The sequence below is a fragment of the Pinus tabuliformis genome, chromosome 1_2 (assembly GCF_031772625.1).
Source record: "Pinus tabuliformis cultivar Carrire ecotype Pingquan chromosome 1_2, CPIR1, whole genome shotgun sequence".
Taxonomy (NCBI): domain Eukaryota; kingdom Viridiplantae; phylum Streptophyta; class Pinopsida; order Pinales; family Pinaceae; genus Pinus; species Pinus tabuliformis.
The window spans coordinates 312,577,935-312,595,831 of record NC_142298.1 but is presented as its reverse complement, the minus strand read 5'-3'; the positions used below and the strand labels follow the sequence as shown (position 1 = coordinate 312,595,831).

The 17,897-nt window shown below is 38.8% G+C and overlaps 1 protein-coding gene across 1 annotated transcript in view; it reads right to left on the bottom strand.

Annotated features, from left to right (window-relative positions):
* Nucleotides 1-5,330: 5,330 nt before the first annotated feature.
* Nucleotides 5,331-17,897, bottom strand: part of LOC149205611 (uncharacterized) — a 32,997-nt gene continuing 20,430 nt past the window's right edge. The window contains exons 3-5 of the mRNA XM_089397448.1: nt 10,198-10,962; nt 7,184-9,576; nt 5,331-7,021 (exon numbers count right to left, since the gene is read on the bottom strand). Of these exons, the coding sequence (XP_089253574.1) occupies nt 5,331-7,021; nt 7,184-9,576; nt 10,198-10,962 (4,849 nt within the window). The remainder of the gene's footprint in view (nt 7,022-7,183; nt 9,577-10,197; nt 10,963-17,897) is intronic.

Sequence of the window (17,897 nt, the reverse complement as noted above, 5' to 3'; positions counted from 1 at the left end):
CTTGATGTAAAAAGTGAATAATTAATGCATGAATCAGTTAGCTAAGTAATAGAGGCAAGTTGTTGGACTGCCTATTATCTAGTGCTTAATTTAGAATTAGTTCAAACTGCCCCTAGGAAGCTGAGCTCGACCCCTAGAGGTGGGGAAAGGAGTTAGATGGTCTAGATGGTCTATATTATGCTCTCTCCTTCTCATTTTCATGGTTGGACTCTTGTGGGAGAAAGCTTTATTGTATATTGTACATCTATCTCTGCAATTTAAGGAAAAGGAAGGCCAGGGTTTTGCAGACATCATTGTGGATTCTTGTGGATTGTTGTGTTGATGGTGTGTTCTCTACATGTTCTTGTAAGTTTGTTTATGTATTCCACACCTCTCTTTTGCTTCTAATTGGACAGATGAAGTGGTAAAGTTTGAATTCATGCTTTGACATGCTCAACTTTTTAGTTTGTTCAATATTTATGTTTTCTACTGTCTAGAGAGGATTCAAAATGGTTGTTTGCCCTCTTTAGCTCCTCCTCTATCATCCTTGATCATCCATCTCAGATTAAGGCATCAGCGCCCACTCCTACCTTGCCCCAAAGATCCCCCTGCAAAAACTGTGCTCAATCCCCGCACCCTGAATTGCACTCCCTCCAATTGCCACCAAAAACCCCAAAAATCATTAAATCAACCCCCCTATCAATTTACTAGCCTAAAATCCTTATTCTTAATTGGTCAGCCTAATCATATTGAAATATCTATCAAATCTGACCCGAGAGAGCCTTCTCATACCTCATAGGGCTAGCTACGAGGTGAAATGGTTTGATGTAGCCTTGAGAGTTTGTCTATCTCAGCCTAGGTGAATTCCAAGCGCTAACAGGCTCTAAGTGTTGTTTTGGTGCATGGTATTGACAAAGGCTCTAAGTATATAAGAAGGAGAAGTTCAAAGGGCTAAGTGTGCAAGTGAAAGGGTTTTTTCATGAATACTTCTATCTTAAGTATATTTTGTGTTGTAAGGGCTATGGTTATGAGATAGATCTGAAATATCTTGTGTACCCTTCGATACAATGTTGGATTAGGATCATGAAACCTGAAATGACTTATCATTGTATGATCTGATCATGGATATGCTAGATCTGAGTGCTAACTCATGTTTTATCATTTAAAGTCTATGATCTACGTATATATGAAGTCTTGAAAAGCTGCGAAGTTATAAGTCATTATTTGCAAATCTATAGGTAAGTTTGCCTTGGTGAAGGCACATATACACATGGATTTGGCACTTCCAAGTAGCGTATGTGGAGGAAGGGCTTGTTGTTCAAAAATGACTGATCTATCTGATTAGTGTTGTTGTTTTACTATTGCTTGTCAATGATGTCTTCATTAGATCTGAAGTTAAACTGATTGTATAAGGAGATTGATTTTGGCTAATTTTTTGATTGAGTAAGAAGGGTGATCTTTCCTACTATTTGTTTAGAATTTTGTATTATTACAGTAGATCTTCATAATGTCTTTGGTTAGTATAGTTTTTGGTTCATAATTTTAATGATTCGGTATCTTTAGAAGTATACGCAGGTTGGGTTATATAAAGTAGTGTATACACACAGGTTGTCCTCATTCAAGTAGAGTATACATTTTGACATATGATTTTTAAGGTTGCAGTTGGTTCTGGTTGTTGATGAAGTGTTCTGGGTTCAGCTCTATGTTTTGGTGACGGTCATCAGATTGTTTAGATTGATTGATTATGTTTTCTTCAGAGTCGATGGCTTTGAGTGATTGGTAGATGTAGTTGTGTTTGATGGTTGTAGTGATTGATTTTGAGCTTCAATGTTACTGATGGGTCTAGTCTGAAAATTTGATGAAATTTGGCCTACATATTATGTTGATGTGTACCAAGAGTATCAGGTCTAAAAATTTATGAAACGTGGTCCTTGGAGAAAGAGTGAAGGTTGTAGCCTTCTATAGGCTAGTGCCTACATACTCGTAATCATATCATCTAGTACAAGAGCTAGGGGGTTGGATCTCCCTTCCAGTAGAAGCTAGAAAATGAGTGAAGGTTGTAGCCTTCAGCAGGTAGATTCCTACATACTGGAAAGATTCTGCACCAGTACAAAACGTGTAAACACTTTTAATAATAAGAAGATTGAAGACTGAGATGAAAACAGCAGTGGTTTTTTCCCACATTGGGTTTCCACCTGAAAAATCCTAGAGTTCATGTGTGTTTCTTATGTGTGTTGATTTATTTTATTCTTACTGCATTGGTTTGCTGCTTAGTAAATGCATCACACTCTTATTTAAGTTCAATAGAAAATGAATTAGTTGTTTTACAAGTTTATTATCTATACGTTAGTTCCATTCATTATAGTCGTGGACATACATTGTTTGGTTTATGTAAAATTGCGTATACAGATTGAAAAATAAAATTATTATCGTGAAAGTTTAAATACAGATTCACCCCCCTTCTTAGTATATTTCCCAACACCCTTCACCCACACCTGTGAGTGGAAGAGATGCTCCCCCTCCTCTGGATTTTTAGGCTCATTCTTTTGGATCTTGGTGGTGGCAATAGTGGCATTGGGCTCCACATCAATAATTCATTTCCCTTTGTCATTCTCCTTGTCAGGTTCTAACTTAGATTCAAAACTTACATCTAATTGAGAAGCCTTTAGCTTGGCCACCATTGACTGCTTGGCTCAAAACTCACTTATGTTGTGAGTGGGGCTCTTATGGAACTCACACTATTTTCTTGTGTCCTTGTTTGTCTCTGTGGTGTTGTTCTTTTCTTGCAGCTTCGACGTGTTGTCCTGGGTCACCCCACATTAGCTTTGTCCTTTGTTCTACGGTTTTGGGGCACATTTCCCTTTCTTCGGATTCGTAGATCCAAAGTCTTGCTTCTTCTATTTAAATTTATGCTCAATTGTGACAGTGTATCGCTAGGCGACAATAAGCGAGGATATGTCCAGGAACTCCATCTCGTCTTGGATGTGCTTGTGTAGAAAATTGTGGTACTTGAGTAGAAAATTCCGCTCAAAATCCTTGATACCGAACTTCATGCAAAGGGTATGAAAAATATTTGTGAAATTTGGCACGTCTTGGTCCCTCCCTGCCGCAACATGCTCCACTTTATGTATTTATCTTCATAGCTCCTAGTAGGGTAATATTCTTCCTTGATGGCGTCTCGGAAAGAATTCCAAGTGGGTGCAAATGAAAACAATGAGGGCTCACTCTCATCTTTCTATTCACAGTAGGTTTCCCACCAATCCTTGACATGGGAGCAGATTTGAGGAGTGCAAATGTAATCTTTTCCCTATTGGAAAAGTCATGAACTGAAAATATCCTTCCAACAGATATAACCATCTATCTACAACATCTGCATCTATCTGGCCTTCAAATATGGGAATGTCAAATTTGACTTGTACCTTAAAGGGAGTTGTGCCTCTAGAGTAGTTTATGGATGAAGATGTGTTGCCTATGGGTTGTCGCCAAAGGATCTGGGAAAAATTGTCCATCATCGCATTCCTTTATTACTTGATGAATTCTTTCATTAGGGGACTTTTGAGGTCTAAATGGGCGTCCAAAGAAAAATGTACAACCAAAATAAACTTTATAAGAACCAATAAGATTCAAGATGATGATGTCAACCATGGGGGATGATTCACCATTTTTGGAGTAAAAAGTAAAAAGATTAAAAAAAATAAAATAATAAAACTGATTTTTCAACTCATATTTTCAACTTATCTCCCTAAGGTTTTAATCAAATTTCGAGCGAGAGTACCTGTTGGATGAAAAATTTAATTCCTCATCTAAAGAGTACCCATATTGAATACTTTCAATGGATCCTACGACATGAAAATTGAGAAATACATGAAAAGACATTTTTTTTTTTTGACAAGATCGGCTGCTATATATTGATTGAAAAAGGGAATAAGGCATGAAGCCATACATAGATTGCTTCGAGAGCATTACAAATCCAAGGAGAAAGCATGAGGTTCCTGTCCTTGAATTGATTTCTATAACTTCTAGCTAAAAAACATCTATTGCTACTATAAATTCGGACATACTGGTGGCACCAAAACTTGCATTTACAGCACATAGTTAATCAATGTCAATACGACTGATCTTTCTCTCTGTGGAATCCTCTGGGTTCTGGTCTGCTTCCATTGGCTTTGCACTTGAGGATGTTGATTTATCTTTCTGCTTTGCTTCCATGATTTCCTTTAAGATTGCCAGCGATTTCTCAGTGTGAATGCATCTATTGCTGAGTCCGTTGAACTGCTCATGAAGTGAATGAACTCGGTGGAGAAACAGGTTCATTTCTGTGCGGTATTTGCTGTGTAAAATTCTGAACTGCTCGTCAAATTTGGCTTCCAGGCTCCGGATCTGTTCAGCGTGCCTGGCTTCCATGTTCCGAACTTGATCTTCCAATACCCTTTGTTGAGCTCTGACCTCTTCGAATTCGGCCTGAAGATTGCGGCAATGAAAGCATTGCTCAGGACGTTCCATCACTACTTGGGCTTGGATTCTCTGAGGGGCGGTTTCACTGTGGTGGGCTGCTAACTCCTCTTTGCTGCGGGAGAAGAATAAGAAGGGCCGGTTGATGATGCGCAGGGTTGAAGGAGGAGTACTGAAGGTTAGGGAGAATAAACAAAAGGGGGTCGTGCTAACAGCTCTCACTTTCTGAGTGAGAGAAGGGTAATAAAAGAGAGTCTGGATGATAGCGCGCAAACTTGAAGGGGAAATACTGGAGATTAGAGAGAATGAACTAGAGAGGGGCGTACTAAAGGGGCAAGTTTGAAAGATGGAGGACGGCCCGCAGAGGTGAAGTAAATAAAACAGAGATTGTTGAAAGAATGGAGCAGTAGTCCTCGCCTTCCCACTGAAACTATTCCTGAAAAGCACCACGATAAAGATTAGAGAAGAGATAATCAAAGCAAGGAATGGCGATACCAGAGATTGATTTCGTCTTCGACTCTGGACAAGTGCGCCTTCTTCATTCCAGCGAAGCTGCTCTTGCTCATAGCAATGTATGACAAGTCTTTGCTTTCCTCTGCCCGTATTTATGGAACGGAACCAACCATGGCCTGAATGCATTGCAGAAGTCGGATCCTCTGTATTATTAAGATATTTTCCTAAATCTCTAAGTCGATTTGCTGGAGCAGTGCAATCGTTCTTCCGTCCTTCGCTGAGGTGATTGTTTTTTCTCGGGATGTCAGTTATTCTTTGAATCAAGGCCTGAATGAGACTGTTTATGCGCTTCATACTCTCTGTCAAGTGTCCTGGGACTGTTGTAACCATGCCCGTCACACGCTTGCTGGATCTGCGTGCCTGGGCAATGTCAGGGTCGGCCTGCTTCATGGCAGAGGCTGGAAAAAATCTCTGTGATTGTGCCTCAATGCACCTTCCGGATGTCCAACTACGTTATTCGCATGTTTATCCGCTTCCCCATTGAGCGTGCGAAGGATATGGCAGAATCTGATTTTTTCAAAGTGTTTGGTGAGGAGATTGATGCGTTGGATATGTTGCTGAAGATTACTGTTTGGAGATCTCCGGTGATGGTTCATAAGGCCAATGACTATGGAGGAGTCTCCTAAAACAAGAGCTTTTCTAATCCCCATGCTTTTTAATTGCAACAACCCTTGATACAGTGCTAGAGCCTCTGCATTATTATTTGTTTTTTCCCCCAAACTCCATTCGTAGTTGCAAATTTCTTCTCCTAATTCATCAATGATAACACCTCCTGCGCCTGCTGGTCCTGGGTTGGACTTTGAGGCGCCATCAAAGTATAAAATTGGGCAGTTGTTACTTTGGATCCACCTCTTGTAATCCTGGGTTGGTAGTCTAATTTCCCAATCCCTGGTCTGGTGTTGATGCTGTCTGTCAGTTCTCTGAATACTCTGTTGATGACCTGAACGACCTAGAATATGCTTGATCATGAGCCTCTCCTCAACTGAATAGTCTGTTGCTTTAATTGTTCCTGAGTATTTGGCTGCCATCGTCTCCTGCGCCAAGAGGTGAGCATTGTTGCATGTCTTCCAAACATTGCCCTCTTTGTTTTGAAAGATTTTCTTGTTTCTTGTGAGCCAGATTTTCCAAAGAAGGTTGTGAGGTATGATATCCCAAGTTCTTTTGACTATCTTGCTCCTTTTATCTTTCCAAGGGCAATTCCTTCTCCAATCTTGGATTGTCTCTGCAATGTTTTGCTGAGGTTGCCATGTTATATTGCCCAAGTTGGACATGATGGTCCAGCATTTCTTCGCGAAGATGCAATCAAGGAATAGATGGTGGATGGTTTCCTCCTCAGAGCAACAATTAGGGCAGATTGAAGGTCCATGTATCCCTCTCTTTCTTAGGTTTTCCGAAGTGAGGATTCTGCCCTTTAACAGCAACCAAATGAAGAATTTGACCTTGGGGATGGCCTCAGATTTCCATATTGTTCTCCATTGATTCCAGACGGGAGTCTGGTAAGTGTTGTTGCAAATGAATTGATAGCCAGATTTGATGGTATAGCTTGAGCCCGTGGGGTCCCATCTAAACCCATCTGCTGCTCCTTTTTTAATGGGGGCTCTGTTCTGAAGATTTTTATGGAGGGCTTGATAGCTTGATTCCAAGTGTGGGGGAATAACTGGAAAGTCCCAGCTAGTCCAAGCTCTAGTATCAGCATCCCATTTTGAAATTTGGTCCAGCCTCTGAATGCCTTTGCTGTTAAGATAGAGGATGAAGGGAATGGCTTCTTCAACAGTATTTAGAGGTTGGAAACCCATAATTTTATCAGTGGCATAATTTATACTGCTCCCTTCCCCCGGAATCTTTGAGGTGTTTTGAATGAGAGTGGGGATTGCTTTCTTACAGAGGTGCCAGATTTTGGTAGAATCTCTATTGGGAATATCAGTTTCAAGGAGTCTTTGTCTATTGTCAGAGAGATATTTGCATTCAATGACCTGTTTCCACCAGGCTTTTGGTTCATTAATTAGCCTCCAAGCCATTTTAATCCCAAATGCGAGATTTAGAATTTTAGGAGCTTTGATTCCCAACCCACCTCTATCTGGAGATTGAATTACAGTTTTCCAATTGACCAAATTGAATCTATTTTTTTCTTTTTTCCCTCCTTGCCATAAAAAATTGCGGAGGGCGGTTTCCAGCTTATAGTGAAAAGAAGCAGGAGCTTGATAAAGTGTGAATCGGTATAAAGGTAAGGAGGAGATACCTGATTTGAGCAAAATTAATCTGCCAGCTGGGTTAAGCCATTGAGTTCCCCATTGCTGAACCTTCCTTTTGACTTTGTCTATTATTTCATTCCAGGTGGTGGCTTTTAGAGAGCCCATGGTGACCGGCATCCCAAGGTAGGTAAAGTGGTCCCAGGTTGCTTTGAAGGCAACTCCAAAGATGTTAGCAATACTGTGGGCTGTTTGATTGGAGATGTTCCATCCATAGATGCAACTTTTTTGGAAGTTGACTTCTCCTCCTGAGCACGCCATAAATTGATCGAGGAGGATTTTGAAGCGCCTTGCTATAGTAGTGGATGCCCCACCAATAAGCAGAGTGTCGTCAGCAAATTGAGAGTGATTGATATTTTTCACTCTGTTTCCAAACTTGATACCAGAGATGAGACCAACTCTTCTGTTGTGTTCAAGGGTGCTGCTAAAGGATTCAGCCATCAAGATGAAAAGATAGGGGGAAAGAGGGCAACCTTGCCTTAGCCCTCTTGAGGATTGAAAAGCATCGTAGGGGCGGCCGTTTATGAGAGGCGAGATCCAGGGGCCAGAGATACAAGCGGCAATGGTGCTGATGAAGGCAGAATTAAATCCCATTTTCCTCAAGACAGCGAACAAGAAGGAGTGTCTTACTCGATCGAATGCGTTAGCTAAATCTAGCTTAAGAACGAAGCCTTTCTCCTGCCTAGATGTGCTGGAGTGGATAGCTTCTTGAACCAAGGTGATGGTATCATGAATTTGCCTGTTGGTCATGAAGCCTCCTTGATTTTCAGATATAAGGGAAGGGAGAAGTGGCTGGAGCCTGGCTGCTATAATTTTTGCAAAGATCTTGTAAGAAGTGTTACACAAAGAAATAGGTCTAAATCTGGAGAAAGAAGTGGGGCGGTTTTCCTTAGGAATGAGGGCGAGAAAAGTTGAATTTGTGAAGCCCCCCATTTTCTTTTTCCTTTGGATTCCTTTCATCATTTTAACAAGATCTTTTTTTATCAAGTGCCAATGGTCCCTGTAAAAATTTATTGGGAAACCGTGTGGACCAGGGGACTTGTCTGGTTGTAAAGTCCAGATGGCTTTTCTGATCTCCTCCTCTGTAATTTCACTGTTTAACCTGTCATTCTCCTCAACAGAGATTTTTTCCGGAAGATGCTTAAGGAAGGCCGAATAGTCAGCGTCTCCTTGATTTTCTGTGAGGAGACAATTGTAATGGAGGAAGGCAGCTCTTTTTATAGATTCTTGGTCATTATGCTGGCTGCCTTGACTATCAGTAATAGTAGTAACATTGTTCCTTGTTTTTTTTGCTGTGGCCTGCTTATGAAAGTATGCCGTATTTTTATCACCTTCCTTTAACCATAATTCTCTTGACTTGATCCTCCATTTGATCTCTTCCGCTCTCTTTATTTGAATTAGCTGTCCCTGAACCTCCCATTCCTTACTTTTCAGCTGATGAGTGAATCCATGGTCCTCTATTCGTTTGTAGATCTCTTCCAAATCTTGCTGTATTTTTTTCCTTATTTTTTCTGGCTCTTGATAGCTGGCTTTTGCCCAGTCCTTGAGTGCCTTCCTTATGTTTCGAAGTTTTGTTTCCCAAATATGATTTGGGGAACCTTCAACATGTTGCTTCCAAGTTTCTTCTATGATAGCCTCGGCCTCAGCGCTGTCTCTCCACAAGGGATTGTACCTGAACGGAATTGGTCCCAAATGAGCATGGGAGTCCAGCGTTAAGAGAATGGGGAAGTGATCTAAGGCTGTGGCACTGAGAATTTTGGTGTGGCCTGCGGCAAAGGAGGAGAGAAGGGAAACATTGACCAGTATTCTGTCCAACCTTTCCATAATGTTGCCTGGCCCCAATCTTCTATTGTTCCAAGTATATTTCCTATTTTTTGGAATGATATCCATCAGTTCATGTTCAGCCATTATCATTTCCAGCTGTCTTCTGGAGGGGTCGGGGGTGAAGGTGCCCCCCCTTTTCTCATTCGCATGAAGAATTAAATTGAAGTCTCCAGCAAGAATAACATTTGGGTTCTGCTCCTTGTCTATTTCTTCCTTCAATTCCTTCCAACATTGTTCCTTTTCCCGGTAATGGTTGGGGATATAGACATTATAAATGATTAAGTCACAGCTCTCTTCCTTGTTGGTAATGTTGGTCCTAACCCAGTTTTGATTGAGGACAAAGGAATTGCAGTCCCAGTACTGCTTATTCCACATGGTTGTGATTCCTCCAGAGGCTCCTCTGGAGTTGCTACTGGCCCCTGAGAAATTTTTTTGGGCTTCTATAATTATTTTCATTTCGTTCTGACTTTGCTTGGTTTCCTGTATCAGAACAATTTCAGGTCTTTCTGTTTGAAGAAGATCTCGTAGGGCAGCTGATTTGGAGGGGTGCCCCATACCCCTGTTGTTCCAAGATAAAAGCTTCATCATGAGACGTTCGAGCGAGGAGGTGCTCGCCTCTCATGTTCTTTACCTACTGTTTCTTTCTCTTGTGAACCTGTAATGAAATATTCCATAGGAGTTTGGATCCCTAGGGCTATGTCCTTTTGCGTGCTTTCTTCCCGATGCTGCTTGGCTGACTTTCTGCCTGGTCCAGGTTTCTTGTGGATATCACCGGAGGAGCCAAAGTCTTTGGAGGAACTTCTGGTGGTTCTGAGGGGGGGAGGATCAATGACGGGCTGAGAGGGGGTCGAAGAAATCAAGGGGGGCTCAATGAGATTCGAAGATGGCTGATCAGTCAGAGGATCATCAGAGGATAAAATAAGGAAAGGGTTGGAAGAGGAGGGGAAGGAAGAGTCAAGGGAAGGTCCAGGAGGGTTAAAAGATGGAGAGGTGGGGCGAGGAGAGGAGGGTCCCGGTTGTTCAGGAGGTGGATCTTGTTTTGCCTGAGGTGCTGCTTTCTTTTTTTTTCACAGTTTCCCACTGATCTCCTTGATCTTCAGAGTCAAGATTAGTATTTTTAGAGCATCTATTGGCAAAATGGCCGTATTCATGACATACCTTACATTTGAATGGAATTTGCTCGTAGTCCAGCTGCTGTATGTAGCTCCAGTCATCCACCTTCAGCTTGATGGCTTCTGGAAGGCCTTTCCCAAGGTCCACTTCTACGCAAATCCTTGCACACGCTTGCATGTTATCTTTAGGCTCGCTTCTGTCGATGTACTTGCCGACTGCATTCCCTATTGCTTTTACCGAGTCATCTCCCCAGCAGTGCAGGGGGAGATGGGGAAGACGGACCCAAACCGGAACCGCATTCGGAATATCGAGTTCAGGGTCGAAATCAGGGGTCCATTTATTCAGATATAACCCTCGAGAGTCCATAAAATAGGGCCCGTTTCTAAATATCAGATCCTTATATGCTTTGGTTTCAAAATGGAAGGTATAATAGCCTTTGCCGCAGAATCGAATCGAAATCTTTCCTTGAGTTTTATCAGACCAGTTCCTTTCCACCCATCTCTGGACTGTCTTTGGTGAGGGCCATAAGCCTGTGAACTGCCCAATGAGCCCTTTTTCTGCTAGAGATAAAGCTGCCATTCGTGGAAGAGAAGGAGGTAACTGAACTTCTTGGAGTGTATCAAGTTTCTTAACAAATTTGGATGTTGTTGGCTTCGGACGGACAGGGGGCAGAGATTTTACCAAATCAGAGAAAGCTTTCTCTGCATCCCCAGAAGATGGATCAGAATGGGCCATGGTGGAGGCCAGGCCCCAAAACAGGCCTCGCGGCCCAGGCCAAGGCGAAGCTGCTGCTGCTGCGATTCTCCAAACCCTCGCTCCAGCTCCGCGCGCGCTCTCACATGAAAAGACATTATTACAATCACATTTTTCATGTATTTCTCATTTTTCATGTAGTAGGGTCCATTGAAAATATGCAACATGGGTACTCCTTGGATGAGGAATCAAATTTTGCATCCAACGAGTGTTGTCGCTCAAAATTTGAGTAAACCCATAGGGAGATAAGTTGAAAATACGAGTTGAGAAAATAGTTTTTTTCCCCTCTAAAATTTGATGATGTAATCTAATCTTATTTTATTATTTCCACAATTATTTTATAATTTCCTTAGGAGGCCCATTTTACACCTCAAAATTCCCCTAATGGAGCAATATTTTGTAGGGATCTCTTACCTCTTCATCTTTATTTTCTTCCTACATGGGATATCATTGAGGTTTGTGAGGTTGGTCTTGCAAAGGTTCAATCAATACGATCCCTAACTCCTTATACCCTGACCTTGTTGGGGATATGCAAAGAAAAATATAGAAATAACAGACCGCTTTGATACCACTAATATGGACTTATTCATGAATGCAACAAAAAAATATATAAACATAAACACATAGATGCAACAAAAATAAAACTTCATTTCATTAACATCAAAGAACTAAAATGTGCTTATATACAGAATGGAAATAAACTAGCTCAATTGATGGTATCTTATCTCTAAGAAGAGATGTGGTGGATACATGCCTTTGAGCTATGTTACAATGAGGCTCAAGGTGCTTTTTATTATTGAATAACAAAGGGAAACACTAAACAACCAAAAACCTTACCCTAGGAGATGGAACGCCGAGAGTTTGTGGGCCTCGTTGGGGTTAGTTGGGAAACCAACTTCTCGAGGTCGTAAATTGGCCATATGATCTCCATTTGGTGTGAAAGATACCTTGTTAGAAAAATCTCTCCAAGTACTATAGGATTTATAATAATCCCTCACCTACACCTATGGGCCTATGGCAGACCTAAAAAAATGTCATTTAGGGGGTCAAATTAACTATGGAAGTTTAGGACCAGAAAATTTACTAAAAATAGTAAGTTCTTCTATACTTAAGGAAATTGATAAAACCGAATGGAGGTCTAGGTGGAATAGGTGGGTAGCCATCAATATCCACTTGGACCAGAGTGGCGGGAAACAAGGTAGTAAGCCCATGGTCACAGCCTCTGATTACAAGGGGCTAGCAGTCAACACGCGAGCACCTACCAGATTGTCTGGACCATTCAATGTGTAAATTATAGTAAGGGAAATAAGCAGTAAGTGACAAACAATGAGGCTCCTCTCACAACCCTTGGTCATGGGGTGATCAATCTAAGCACCAAGGGGCTTATTGGCTCACCCCATGAAAAATCAATTGCACATAACACAATATTGAGCGACGAATAGTATTGAGACATATGATAGGACTAGATTAGTTGAAAATGACTTAATCAGGTTAATTAATTAAGGATTAAGTTACCTTAATAAGGGATTAGTCTTAATCCCCGACAACACAAACCTGAATGTTTGTGAAGTTTGATTTTTGGAATGGCCAGAGGACCCAAGTACTAGGGGACATGACACAAAAGTGATGTAGTTGAGTAGATGTCATGGCATATTGTTAGTGTGACACATGGAAGGTAGAATTATCCCTTTTTGGTGGAAAGGTGGCCTATTTTGGGGTGACATGTGGCACCACCTAGAGGATTCCACATGGTAGGATAATGTCAACTAAAGGTAGTAGTGATATGGAAGGTGATTTGGCTAAGCTATGAGACTCGTGCCCATGTATAGGTGTCTGCGGGAACAAGAAAATGTGTGGAAATAGGTGGAGCCTGGGAGGTAGTCTAGTGGACCCATCAAGCATACGTGGTGCCATGTTGGATGAGGATGAATATGATAGATTTCATCCCCCCCTTTATTGTTAAACATCGAAAAGAAACGGGGGACCCAAAATGCACCCTCTTTTGTTCCATCAGGATAGCATATGGATTTCATTTGGTGTTCAAATAAGTTATAGGGATTTAAGTCACACAAGTGACAAATTTGACCCCCTTATCATTAATAAGCAGAATGACAGGGGGCCCAAAAATGAGATGTCAGGGGTTGATCAAATATAATTTGTTGGAGTTCCAACAGAATCCCTAAGTGAATTAACCATTTAGCGCTAAGTACCTAAAGGCCTAATTCTAGGGTTCCAGAATTATGTGGAAAGGAGTTAGTAGTCGAAGCACTTAGGAGCTTTGGAACAAGTGTTGAAGGCCCTATCGGCCATCATGCCATCAAGCTGTAACACTTCATTAAAAAGAAAAGGTTTGAAAATTCGACAGGAAACAAGCTTCTTTAGGTTTAAGCCTAAGGTTTTGGCCCATAGTCACATGCTCAAGGGAGCTTGAAGAAAATGGGCTACAAAATAGCATTTTTGCGTTCAAGTGCCAAATTTGGAGAGAAAAAATAATGCTCTTGTGTTGATATCAAATTTAGTATATTAGGTTGAAATTAATCAACAATGGAAATTAGAGAATATAATATGTATGATTCCACATGCATGAAAATTCATTATGGGAATTGTTAACAAAAGTTGAACATGCAAGTCAAACAAAAGGAAGTGAGTCCTCATGCATAACTATGAGCTACTACCAATTGAACAACCAGAGAACTTGGAGATGAGCCAAAACAATAGTAGTAAATCAGATACATATCTAAAGTATAAGTGTTGGTTAAATTATAAATTTGAAGATCAGTTGAGAATAGAAGTGGTTGTGAGTTTTAACAAATTGAATATTTGAATCTTTATAAACAATGGCGTAGAGAAGAAAAATATAGAGAAGATAGAATGAGTATATCAAAGAGAGAGAGAGAAAGAGAGAGAGAAGCAGAGATAGTGAATATTCTAAATTAATTCAGAGAATCAAAGTAATATTGGTGGTTGTAGATCATGGGGCAACAAATATGGGAATCAAGTAAATTGGTTTAGAAATATATTTAATTAAAAACCCTAAGTTCTAAGTGTGAAATTTGATAAAAGAGGGATCTAAAAGGCTGAGCAATTTTGTGCTTTTATATTAGGGTATTTGATCCTCCTTCAAGTTTGTGTGTATAAAGAATAGGGGGTTGGTGACTTCAACAGGAATGTGCCTACAAATAGTGGGGTTTGGTGCTTCCATCAAGTTGGTGCTTGCAAAGAAAAACGGGGCTAGAGCCTCCTGTAGGTTTATTCCTACATAATTTGATGAAATATAAAATTGGAGCTTGTACTTACATCATAATACAAAAGAATTTGTGGTTTTATCTCATATGATTTTCCATGTAAACTTCTTGTGTTCATATTTTGTGTGATTTGTACACTGCTCTTTATTACTGTGTTGTTGAGTATTTTAAATTTGGAAAATAATTGTTAAAAAAAAAATTGTTGATTCACCCCCACCTCAATATTTTCCTGGTTTCCAACAATTGGTATCAAAATAGGTTCCTTCAACATTAGTCTAGTAACTAGAAGGTAGATCCAAGATAATGTCTAACCAGGACGGAAATTTCACCAACAAGGCTCCTATGTTCACAGGATTGAATTATGCATTTTGGATGGAAATAATGAAAACTTACATAATGTCATGTAGAGAAGATGGTTGGGATACAGTGTAGAATGGCAATAAATAGCCAAACATATTAATTAACAGAGATGATAAACTTGGAGTCACTTATAATGCTAAAGCAATGAATGCAATCCTAGGTGGTCTTCTTGAATTTGAGTTAGTAAAAGTCATGCATTGGACAACATCCAAAGAAATATGGGATGAGTTGAGGAGTTCTTATGAAGGCGTAAAGAAATTCAAACTCCAAGGCTACAAAAAGCAATTGAATCATTATATATAAATAAGGACATTACCAAAATTTTCCTTTGTGTGGATGAAATATTTAATACCATAAGAGGACCTTATAAACCAGTGAGTGATTCCATTGTAGTTCAAAGGTTTTGAGATCTCTTCCTATTAGATTCAATGCCAAGGTATCATCCATTAAGGAGATGCAAGATATTAACACATTAACAATGGATCGGTTGCATGGAACTCTAACAACCTATAAAATGAGAACCTCAAAAGGAAGCTCTACATCAAAGGAGTAAGATTTCAAAGCCAATTACAAGAGAAAAGAAGATCAAGAAAACATGAGCTATGGATCTGATGAATAAGAGGCAAATTTTGTTAGAATATTGAAGATCGGATATGGAAAATACAAAGTTACCCTTTAAATTCTTTAATTGTGGAAACGTAGGTAATTATGCATCTAAATATCCACATAAGGAAGAAAATAATTAATATTATCATAAAGAGAAAAATAAATATAGGAAAATAATGAAAAAGAAAGGGTTCAAGAAGAAGAGTTTTTATACCCAATAAGACAACAATTCCTTGGAAGATGAAGATGAAAAATCCTATGATGAAGAAAGAACAAAAGAAACAATAAAGGAATCCATGCTCATGGCCTTGGAAACTCCAAATGTATGAAAATTTTATTTTAATGAAGAAGAGCTTGAAGTAGATCTCGAAGGTGAAATAATCAATTCCTTAGAAGAAATTCAAAGGCTAGGAAAATTTGGAAAATAAAAGGATAACTCTGAAGACTCTTCACTCCTTCCTTTGCAAGTTAAGTTGGAAGAAACAGAGAAAATTGAAAACACCTTGTTACAAAAACTGAAAGAGAATGGAAACGAGTGTGAAAAGAGAGAGGAAGAAATAGTCTCTCATAGGAAGGAATTAGAGAAAACTAAAACTCAACTAAACTAGAACTTAAATTTTATTAAATGTTCTCACAAGTTAGATGAAATTTTGAGTATTCAAATGTCTCCTTGCATGAAAATTGGTATGAGCTATGAAGGAGAATCAAACCCAAATAAATTTTAATATAAAGAAACAATCAGCTTTCTTGAAACAATAAAATAACTAAGCAAAAATTAAAAGAAAGAAAATGATCTTAGACAACAACAACAATGGAATGCAAGCATCTACAGGCATTCGAACAACCATAAATACCAAGTAATAAGTCTACAAAGATCTTGTTTCCCTCAAAGAGGAATCCATCAAAGAATCAATAAATCACATTCTCGAAGAAAAATGGCTTATAGGTAACAAAATATATTTTGTGGTTATTATTATTCATATGCAAAGTTTGGACATAAGGTTATAAATTGTAGAGCATATTTTGGAAATGAGAAAATAAGAAATACACCCTACCATTCAAACAGAGATGAAAGATTTGTAAATTCACAAGACAAGAATCATTTTGTTCCTTTATTTTATTATATTGAATGTTATAATTGTCATTACTATGCAAAAAAATCAAATCAACTCCTTAGATCAAGCACGCTCAAGAAGAATTAAAGACACAAAAGAAGAAAGAGGAAGAAAAGAATGAAGAGTGTGGAATTTTTGTATATTCCCAAAACCAAGGCATTCATTGGTATGTAGATAGTGGATGCTCCAGGCATAGGTCAAATGATAGGAATAAATCCTTGTCATTAAGTGAAGACAAAAAAGGCAGTGTTACTTTTGGCAATGATTCTTTATGAAAGATCATGGAAAAAGGCAGAGTCATCTTGGTAAATGGAAGATGAAAAGGTAAGAATGTTAATTTTGTAGATGGAATCAAGCATAACCTATTTAGTGTGAGTCAAATGTGTAACCAAGGGTATAATGTCCTTTTCTGCTCCAAAGGTTGTGAAATAAAAACATCAAACATAGGATAAGTAGTGGCTAAAGATACAAGAACATAAAGCAATGTATACATACTAAATGAATAAAATGATAAATGTTGTTTGGGGAAATAATATGACATCTAGTTATGGTATAGAATGTTGGGACACCTAAATTTTGACCATATTGTGAAGCTTAGCAAAAATGGAGTTGTGAGGAACTTTACAAAAATATCTAAGCCAAGTAATACACTTTGTAAGTCATGCCAAATTGGGAAACAAGTTCAAGTACTCTCCAAGACTCAACTACCATACCCTTACAATTATTTCATACATATTTATGTGGACCCTCAAGAACACAGATTCCAAGTGGTCAAAAATAATTTATGCTAATTATTGATGACTATATCAGGCTTATGTGGGTATCATTTTTAAGGGAGAAGTCTGAAGCATTTGAAAATTTCAATATCTTCAAAGCCATGGCTAAAAACCAAATTGACTACAAATTAAAGTGTTGTTGTTAGGATTACAATAACCCACTTTTTGTTTTTTATAAAGGAAAAAATAAAGGTATTTGTATAAATTTTTCCTGTTTTCCCTAAAAAGATAAAAAGAAAATGAAAAAATAAGAAAAAAAACAAACAATAACTTAATAAGTGGGAGGTCGGATTTTTTGTTCTTCACAAATAATTCAAACCTACAATCTCCAAAATGTTCTTATCAGACATAATTCAAATCCCAAAATCTTTCAGATTAATGACATCATTGTCCATTATATTCCAAAATCATATGTTTTGATTCTCAGTCAAGATTTATCCAAAAATCTCAATGGTTATTTCTAAACAGATTGGTCTCATTTATAGCTACCCTTAAACGGTAGGCCAAATAAAGTCAAGGTCTATTGAGAACATCACATGAAACATACAGTTACAGACCTTGGAAATTATAATGAACCAATCAATTCTCTTGAATCTTCATTAGGCAATTATACATTTGATACTTATCTTGGTAATTTCTCATCCGAAGAATTTGTTGTGTTGTAAACCCAAATTGAAAGCCTAAACTTTCTACAGTTACTAGCGTTAAATTTAAGACAAATTTCAGATGTTGAGGTTCCATCTATCATTACAACTGATCAAATTAATAGTTGGACTTTATATTTTGATGGTTCCAAATCTAATGAGGGAGCTGGTATTGGATGTGTGTTAATAGACACCCAAGGGAATAATTTCTTCTATCTTTCAGACTAAAGTTCCCTTGCACCAATAATGTAGTCGAATATGAATCTTT